This window comes from Patagioenas fasciata, chromosome 2, assembly GCF_037038585.1.
Source record: "Patagioenas fasciata isolate bPatFas1 chromosome 2, bPatFas1.hap1, whole genome shotgun sequence".
NCBI lineage: Eukaryota > Metazoa > Chordata > Aves > Columbiformes > Columbidae > Patagioenas > Patagioenas fasciata.
Genome location: NC_092521.1, coordinates 118,676,295 through 118,686,037, shown reverse-complemented (window position 1 = coordinate 118,686,037; position 9,743 = coordinate 118,676,295). Strand labels below are relative to the sequence as shown.

At 40.8% G+C, this 9,743-nt stretch overlaps 1 protein-coding gene across 7 annotated transcripts in view; it reads right to left on the bottom strand.

Moving 5' to 3' along the window:
* Window positions 1-524: 524 nt before the first annotated feature.
* Window positions 525-9,743, bottom strand: part of ELMO1 (engulfment and cell motility 1) — a 318,734-nt gene continuing 309,515 nt past the window's right edge. For all 7 annotated transcript variants that reach the window (XM_071804820.1, XM_065831560.2, XM_065831559.2 and 4 more), the window contains 2 exons: window positions 7,469-7,546; window positions 525-1,839 (listed from right to left, as the gene is read on the bottom strand). In XM_071804820.1, coding sequence (XP_071660921.1) covers window positions 1,639-1,839; window positions 7,469-7,546 — 279 coding nt within the window. In that variant the 3' untranslated portion in view covers window positions 525-1,638. The remainder of the gene's footprint in view (window positions 1,840-7,468; window positions 7,547-9,743) is intronic.

The window sequence follows — 9,743 nt, the reverse complement described above, 5'->3', positions numbered from 1 at the left end:
ACAATCTCTGATATAACCCCTCCAAAGTCGTCTTCAGCTGGGTCTGAGTAGGAGGGGAACCCACACAAATAAACATCTGACTTCATCTTGTGCAGTGGGAGGGGAAAGGGCTGGCAGGTTGCTCTAGATCTAGACCCAGAACCTAGATACAGAACTTAGTGAAATATCTAGAAGAACATGAGGAGAGAGGAAATCTAGCCAGACACACTCTCAATGGAAGAGGTGAAACACGAGAATGGAATAGGAACACAGTTGCTCCAGAAAACAGGGTAAAGGCAGCAGCCTTAAATTGACCATGATCACACCAGTATGCTGTGATTTTGGATTTCACATACAGTCGTTCTCAAAGGAAGATTCATGGACCCATGATCTCTGGATGCATCTCATCCTTGTAACCACAAACAAGTAAGTATATTAAATCAGATGCACATAAGAAAGGGCACACCTTTCCCTCTCCTCTTTGTACCAAACATGTCAGAATTGCTAGGAACCATAAAGAATAAAACACAAATTCAGAAGAAAAATCAAGTTCCAAGAATCATCACAACTCAGATTTTTATTCAACAGTGAAGTCGAAGGGAAATATTTTTTCCCTTCAGGGCAAATGTTCCAAATGGAAATTAAGTAAAAATATTGTCCCCCAAAAGTACTCACAATGAAATTAGTTTTCATTAAATATATTTGTTTGGCAAAATAAAATAAAAATATTAGGACCCGTACAAAAAAAAAATCCCTTGCAAATTCATAACACTGTAGCAATGACAACAATGTAAACCTGGATGTTTGGCAGTTGTAATTAATTTGTGGGAGTTACTGTTGAACTTTGGACTGAGAAAGTAAAAATCACTTTGAATAGCAACAAGCCAATTTTAGAGGCAACCGAGGCTTAGGGAATGCTATAGGGATGTGACACACCAGTGGCTTCAAACACAGTTTGTGTGAGTGATCTGCTAGTGTGGGGCTACTTAAGAGCTGAGAGGAGAAGAAGTTAGAAGCTGTTGCAGCGTATGGTACAGCAAAAATCTGCAGACTTTCTGTTCTGGGAGCCGATCAGTTGGGTGAAGGCTGGTGGCAAGAGCTGAGATGGGTTGGAAGAATAATGACAGTGACGAATGGCACAAGCACTGGGAAGCAGTTAACGATTTTCATCATGGCATTGGATTCAGTTGTGAGCAGACTCTTGGGGAAATCTTCTGCTTACAGTAGCTGCTTCTGCTCCCTACCTCCCTCTTCCTTCCAGTTAAAGCCTCTGCCCTGCTGAGTGGGTTTCACAGGCATGCAGTTTGATAACATCGTCCTTTACTTAAGAATGTCTATTCCAGTATTAAAAATGTAAAAAAAAGTCCTCGGGAGGGTGCTTCTTAGTGGCAGTCTTTGCCTTAAGCAAGGCCAGCGGCCTGCAATTACAAGTTAATTAAAGCAATGTGGATTTGGATGAGCAATGGGGAAGATGGGAATGGGGAAGGAAGGGATGCAGAGAACAGGGAGGAACGCAAATGTTTCTACACCCCTCCCCAAAGCCAAAATCCAAGGTGCACAAGTGGGTTTCTTTTTCCTCACACTCTTCCTTTTTTTTTTTTTTTTAATATCTCTCCAGTTATAATATTTCCAGTTTCAAAGCAAGTTTCAGTGGCAGCCTCAGTTACAGTCATAAACAAAGTCATAGTTGCTGGGCTCCTTTGGAATAGGCGGTGGAGCATCTGGGATCTGTATGTTTTCCAAGTCAAGGAGGCGTAGCTTTATCTCCATGCTGAGCAGCGTGTCTAAGTCATTCCGTGTTAGGTCACTCAACATATCCTTCCCAAGGAGGGCATTCAGCCCATCGGTCCATACACAGTACTACACAGGGAAAAGATAAAAACTGTCATTAACAGACTTTCCGTACACAAACTGCTTGTCTGTCCTGATCCTCTACAGCTACTGCTTCCGCGGAGACTTGTGAAGAGACCTAAAATAAGGTTGATTCATTTTATTAGCTAGTATCATGAAGAAGGCATGTTCCACTGAATGGCTCAGAAAATGGACAAAATTATTTGCTAAAAATGGGAAGAAATGACAACATGTAATTGTTTGATAGTTAGGTATCTCCTCCAGACTTCTTGTTGAATATTCTTTAATAGTTATGGTAGAAAGGACATTAGCTAACTTAGAACAATGAACCTCTGGAGGTACCTCCTTCATCCCCCTCTTTCTCTTTCCCCAATACTTACAGAAAGAGCCTGATTATCTTACACTAAACTTTTAATTCCAAGACAGCCAAGTTAGGTAAACTGGATCCAACCCAAAATCCTTCTTGACTCTTTGTGCAAGAAATCCTGTATCAACTACTTAGTTTTATTGTGGTGTCTTCCCTATAAATTAAGTGATATCAATTGACTTACACAAAGATAGGTTCTCACATATCTATGCCTCCTTTACCACTATTTTACACAAAATAACATATTGTGAAAACTACAAAGTCAACCAATGCTGTGTCTTTCATGAAAATGAAATGCCAAGCTACCTGGTGTAATAATAAGTGCAACAAATGCTGAACTGGCTTCTAAAACCCTTTCCTTACTGTTAGCTTTTTCCTAATAGGAGATGTCATCTTTCCCAACAGCTGACAGCTTGAGATGAACATGGGCTGAATAACCATTTAAAACAAGTAAAAAATTCAAGGGAGACTGGTAATCTAGAGTCAACTTCTATCAATTAAGTCACTTCCATTTATTACTACAAGCCATTTATTCAACTATGAACAGAAGTACTCAAATGCTATCATCTCAAAAATAGATTTCAATGATGAACTTCTGTTCTAGTTTGCAGGAGAAAATCAAATCAACTGTATCTTCATTTTTATCTTACAAATACTTCTGCTAGTTTCTGTGCCAAAAAATGAATTTTAAATTTAGCTGACCATTTGCTATGTGATACCACCAAGTTTAAAGATAGCCATGGCTGACTTTATGCTACAGCAGAAATGAAGATTATTTTTAAGAGAGAGAAAACCCCCTCTTGGGATGTCTTGATCCAGAAAAAGGGCATATTTTTAAAATAAGATGGTTAACTCACTTCAACACCCAAAGTGAAATGTGACTCATTTAAGACAGTAACAGAACAGTAGCGGAGCTAGGATTTCACCCAGGGTGTTGGTAAGCCAAGCCGCAGCTTTCATACAAGATTAGCTGTATAGAAGAGACTTTAGGGTTCAGGTTGCCCTGTTAACAAGTACTAAAGAAACAACTTAGCCTGCCTATTGTAGGCTCTCAAAGTGTCTCACTGAAGGATTTTAAAGTGTGCAAGTTTTGTGGAGTGTCCATGGAATATCAGTGAAAGAAAAAAGCTATCCTAGAAATGTAATTATTTTTGAACAGCCTATAATTTTTTATGATAGACTTGAAAGCTTTCATTGGGAAAGATTTCCCAGAATTCACTTTGAGAAAAAGGAACAGAAAGGCAAAGGGCTCTGCTCAGGTTACAAAAGCACAGAGCATCCATTCAACAGATGCAGCCCCTGACATAAATCGTCCATCACTGCTCAGCGAGTATGGCCAGCGCTTTCTCTGGGGAGGAATCTCAGTGAGCCAGAAAGCAGAACTGCACTTCTCTTCCAGATATAACCCATCCAAGGCCCACAGAAACCAAATTCTGGCCACAATTCTGATGAGTGCAATGCCCTGGAAAAGGGGCTTCCTCTCTAATCTCCACATTGGCAAGTGCATCTAATTAAACTCCTGTACATTTTGAGCAGAGAGAAATCCTAATGAGATGGTAGAAAAACAGAGGCATTAATTCAGAAGCTTTTTTCTTTTTAATATGCAAAACAGACTAATAGCCACTGAAAAATTAATTTACTACAGATTCATTTTCATAAAACTCCAATGAAACCTAATTATAGCCACCCTCATCAGTTTCTCTGTCAAAAATCAAGGATAAGATTAATCCACCTTTTTGCTACGTAGTTGAAACTAGCTATTAGTATTTAAATGAAAAACAAATACGGTGGAGTGATCTCACAGTGCTGAATGCTCTGGCTGGCAGGAAGCTCCAACAGATGGTTAAGGGTATCTCCAAACTTAAGTGTGTAAAAATGAGGTCCAAATCTCAATGATATTGGTTCAGTAATGAGATTTTTATTAAAGAAACACCTTGGGAGTCAAGTCAGTGGAACCAGACAACCAGAAAAGTTGTGCAGGCTTCATCCACCTGGATGCTGCCTTGAGCAACCTGGTCTGAGTGCATCACTGACCTGCTTTGAGCAGGAGGTCAGACTGGGAACACCCCAATTTCCCTTACAACCTGAATCATCCTATGATCCTCACTCAATTTTTGGTTTTAGGACACACTCAATTACCACATTCAGACATCACTCTACTATCATGAGGACTGCAGAAGTGCTTGAAAAAACCTGTAAGTCTGACCTGAAATTGCCATGTACTAACATAGTTCCTGATGCTTCACACAAAGCTTTCTAAATCTTGAGATGTGACCCACCATATCTCCCAAGCTGACAATGCTGCTAAACTAGCACTTCTATTGACATGCACCTGAGTTATTTTGATGAAGAGTCATGGGCTTCACAGAATCACCTAGTTCCAACACTGCTGCCATGGGCAGGGAAACCTTCACCAAACCTGGTTGCCCAAAGTACCATCCAGCCTGGCCATGAACATTTCCAGGGATGGGGCATCCACAGCTTCTCTGGGCAATCTGTGTCTCACCACCCTCATGGTGAAGATTTTTTTCCTTATATCTACTCTAAATCCACCCTCTTTCATTTTAAAGCCATTACCCCTTGTCCTGTCACTACACATCCTTGTGAAAAGTCTCTCTCCAGGTTTTTTTGTATGTCCCCTTTAGGTACTGGAAAGCTTCTATAAGGTGTCCCTGGAGCCTTCTCTCTTCTCCAGGCTGAACAACCCTAACTCTCTCAGCCTGTCTTCATAGAGGAGGTGCTCCAGCACTCTGGATCACCTTTGTGGCCCTCCTCTGAGGTCTCATAAGAGTGGAATAGAGAGAAAGAATCACCTCCCTTGACCGGCTGGTCACTCTTCTTTTGATGCAGCCCAGGATACAGTTGGTTTTCTGGGTTGCAAGTGTACATTGCTCCTCTATCATTTGGAGAAGGAAATTATCATCAATGCATTTCAGGAACCTCCTGGATTACTTATGCCCTGCTGCATTTTCCCTCCAACAGATATAAGGGTGGTCCCCAGGGCCATCTTTTGTAGGAGAGAGGGGGTGGTGGCCATTATCCCCAGTCCTGCCCAGGCCCCATCAGCCACTCTGGTGAGAGTTGCTGGCTCCTAGTGGGTCTGGTTGCTCCCCTGGGGTTTCCCCAGCTCAGGAAATCCCCGCTGTACACCACAATCCCTCTCTCTGCTGCTGAACTTGCCTGCATCATAGCTGATTGCCTCGGCATAACATGTTGTTTGCCTTTCCTTGTGGGTGCTTCCTCTGAACATTTGCACTTTTTGCTTTAATTAAAACTCACTGTTCCGTAGGCCATAGAAAAGTACAGAGGGAGTGAGATGCCCTTTTGAAAACATACACTTGGGAACTGTCAAGTAGCAACAGAGATTGCTGCCTCTGGCCGTGTTTTTGAACATATTAGTTTTGGCTCAAAGAAGCCACACAAGATGAAAAAGAGAAATAAAGACAGTAGGTGTGTTAACTCAATCTCGAGCAATTTGGTTAGCGCATCTCACAATGCTACTGGCCATCAGCAGAGTGCAGTAGCAGTTTTTGAACATTTAGACTAGGGGCGTCAAACTCATTTTCACCGAGAGTCACATCAGCCTCACGGTTGCTTTCAAAGGACCAAATGTAATTTTAGGATTGTATAAATGTAGAAGTAGTTGCATTTATACAGTCTTAAAATTACATTCGGCCCTTTGAAGGCAACTGCAAGGCTGATGTGGCCTCAGTGAAAATGAGTTTGACACCCTCTGATTTAGACCATTATAATACACATATTGCTATAGGCTATATTTGAGATATTATTGGCTGAAAAATTTGCTGATTTTCATGACTATTTGCTCTTATGAGCTCTAACAGTCTAGAATTCAGTTTCTGTAGAATTTATATCAGAAAGCATCTGACATATTTTCAATTTGGAGGAGGAAGACAATCATGCTTTGCTTAGATCTACAGCTCTAATGGCACATTATGGCTGTGAAGCTACTGCTACTTAGATCAAAACTGACCGGCAAGTCTTTCTTTGGAATTAATGTACTTGAAAATGACACTCAACTATTAATCCCCAGGAAAACACAAATGAGCATAATCTTATTTCCGCTCCTAAAATTAACATTTATTTGAAGGTTATAATCCAGAATTGCAAACGTTGGAGCTGTGTAAGTAAATACACTTCACTTGTAAATCAATTTCATGCACTTTAATACACTACAGTATAATGCAGTTTAATGCAATCTTCTGTCTTTCATCACCTTAATGCAGTGCCCTGAACTCAGACCACATGTCACACCACTAAATACGAAGCGTGCAAATGGAACAAAAACTCTTGTTGCTTTAGAAATAAGAAAGAAAAACTTCTTTCTTTTTTTTTCTTTTTTTTTTTTTTCAGATAGTGTATTCTGCTAAATCTTTACTTGGAAGTTCTTTGAGAGAAACACATCCAGTGCTTCCACATAATTAGGTAAATTAGTTCCACCAACTTGCAAAAGGCAATAATGTTGTTTGTTTCCTTGTGTTTTCAAGTAAGAGCAGGGAGCAGGGAAGGGGCTGTCACTCTGCCTTGCTATTGGTATTTACATTGTCTTTATACAAGTGAGACCCATTGTAAAATGCTATCCTGTGGAAAGACAATTAAGAGGACCTTCTACAATCACCTGTCATTAATGGTCTTATGCAATGTGAAACTAAGAATAATGGGATATGCCATTCTGGAGAACACAAATCTTTGGCTAAAACTAAGACCCAATGATGTCATAACCTCCCCTGATTTTGCTGGCATCATCAAGATGAGCGGAGAACGGCAGTGATTCTTTAAAAGCTTCACTGTATAAATCATCAGTGTTGAACTAAAGGTCACTTCAGTGAACATACAGCAAAATTCTTCAGTGTCTACAGTAGAGCAGACCAAGAGAAATCCTTATTACACAAGGAAATGGTGAGGAAGATCTGTGGAACTACAAGGTCTGCCCAAGCTCTCTTCTTTCTCCTACTTTTGGCTCATATTTTAGTCAGGCTTTGAAATACTGATCTTTAATTTGGATCCCATGTGCTCTATGATGTACAAACACAAAACATATTCCTTCTGTAGCTCGGGATATGCATGAAAATTGCAGGTTTTGCTCCCACGCTAATCCCTCTGCTTTCAGTTTGTTGTGAGACATGACACAGATTTAAGTGGACTGGTACTCTGTGTCAAGATGATCACACTTATATTCTTATAAAGCTGTCTGCTGCCAGAAAGGAACTAAGAAGGCTTCAAAGAAATTTCTGTACTCTGAACTTGACTTACCTCATGCTTGTCTGGAGCAATGAAATTCAACTGGCCACTTGAGTCATACAGTATAGAGAAAGCAAGCTCTAGCACCTCCTGGAACAATACAAAGAAACACATATTAATGCTGCATGAGACAGGCATTCAGACATTCAGGTCTGTCTTTCTTTCCTACCACTTATTCCCCAAAACAAGTGGAAAAATAGGTTATGGTACTCTCCTAACTGGCCGAAACTGCAGCAGTACCAAACCACTCCAATGGACCAGCACAGCAAGAACTCCTCCACAGATGCTTCAGTCAAAACAAACTCACACCCCTCAGTGCTGACTGTAGCTCACTTGGTCACAGATTAGTGTACTATTTGAGTTTAAAATTCAGTTAGGCAATGGTGAGGACTAGAATCAATATCATGCATAATACTACAATTGCAACAAACTCTTCATGAAGTTCTACTGTTTTTTCAATTTGCATAGAAAAATTCTGCAAGGTTTGATTCCCTGTGTCAAAAATCTTGATAGGACAGTTAATCTCCTGGTATATACTTATGCTCTTTTCACTGCTGGAAATCTATTAAATTATTCATTCTTAAGAGATTTCTGTCATTTTGTTTCTACTTAAACTAGAATCAGCAGCCTCTGTCAAACTGAACTATATGGGTTACTTAAAGACCCAAACGAATCCCAGGAAAGGAAAAAACAACCATTTTTTTTTCCCCTCAGCACTGAAGCTGGAATTTCAAAGGTGCCAAAGTGAATTCATCAAGCACTAACCTTCCCTAGAAGTCACCCAGACTGAATTCCTCTGAGGAAACCCAACCAATTTGAATAAATGATGAACTTCCACTGGCCAGCAGCGAGCACGTAAAGATGTTGTGTTTTCATGGTTACCGCACGCATCACTATAAGTGTTGGTACAAGGATTTCACAACGCATAAGCTAGCTGGTATGGATATAATAACACTGTGGAAAAAAGACTTGGCTACAGAGGAGAATGCTGACTCCTAACTGCGATCTGCATCATATGTCATGCTCCTTTTGCCTCTTGGCTTCCTAAGCCCCATAATACTGATCACCTTTGCTGACTCTCAGCTGACAACTGTCCCTATGCTGCCAGAGGCCACAAAAGCATGGTTTCGTAAATTTGACACGCTAAGTTTTAAAACGGAAGAACTGACTGTGAGGACTACAGCACATACATGGCTCTAGATTTCTACTCCCGATCTCCTGGGCTGAAACAGACATAGGTCTTTGGATTTCAGTAAGGGTTACTTGATTTTTGCACTTGTGTGACTGACAGTAAAGTCCAAATCATAAAACTTGCAGTACTTGGGGATAATCTTGGTTGATCAGAGACCAGACTTCTCATGGTAAATACTCTTGATTTCCTTGAGTTTAATTATCAGGTCCAACTTGCTCTATCGCCAGGCCACAGGAGACAAGTATGTCTTAAATCCTCATGGAAGGTGTAGATACTAATAGTGGTGCACTCAGCAAACAAACAGCTCATGGCTGATGTATCCTTTTTGTGTTTTGGGCAAGTATCTCAGTCACACCTTATTAAGAGTGATGTCCCTCATTACAGAAACAAATTTACCTCTGCCCACACAAACGTGGCATTATTGCCTCACAGAGTTTTCTAAATTACTGACTGAACATGCCAAGTCATGCAACTGAGGTGGTGAAAATTAAATGTATCACTGAAAAAAAAATGGCTTGTACTGCTCTACTATGATGTTCCTGAATTTCACGAAGGTCAATAACAATCCCATAGGCCTGGTCCCTGTACATTTGTACTTTGAGAAATTCCACGGGATTAAGGTTTTTTTTTTTAATCTCAAAGAAAGGAAAAGGAGAGAAAAACCCTGCCCAGGGAGCCATGGGTTGGGTCATTCCCAGGCAGGCAGAGAATGAGAAAGAGCTATATCTAGGGTACTAAGCTTCCCTTTGTGGACGAAAGTCAGAGTTTGGAAGCCCTGGCTCCAGTTCAGCTACTATGCTGGATGCTCTGGAGACTAAAAGCCCAGGAATTAGAGCTTCCAGGTTCCAGCATCTCTGCCACCTCATGCACATCAAACTGTCAAAGAAAACGGAAACCTGAAGAGCTGAAGTTGCCAACTGGTCTTCCATACTGACAGTGGCCTCAGTGGTTGAACTGGCTGACTTATCAGGCACCCCCACCTGGTTTTGTTACATTCCCTTCCAATGACAGGTGATTGTGAGGAACTGGTAACTCCTAAAGGAAAACTGGTCAGTCTCTATCAGCCATCTGTGGTCTTCTCCTCCCTTTTCTGTC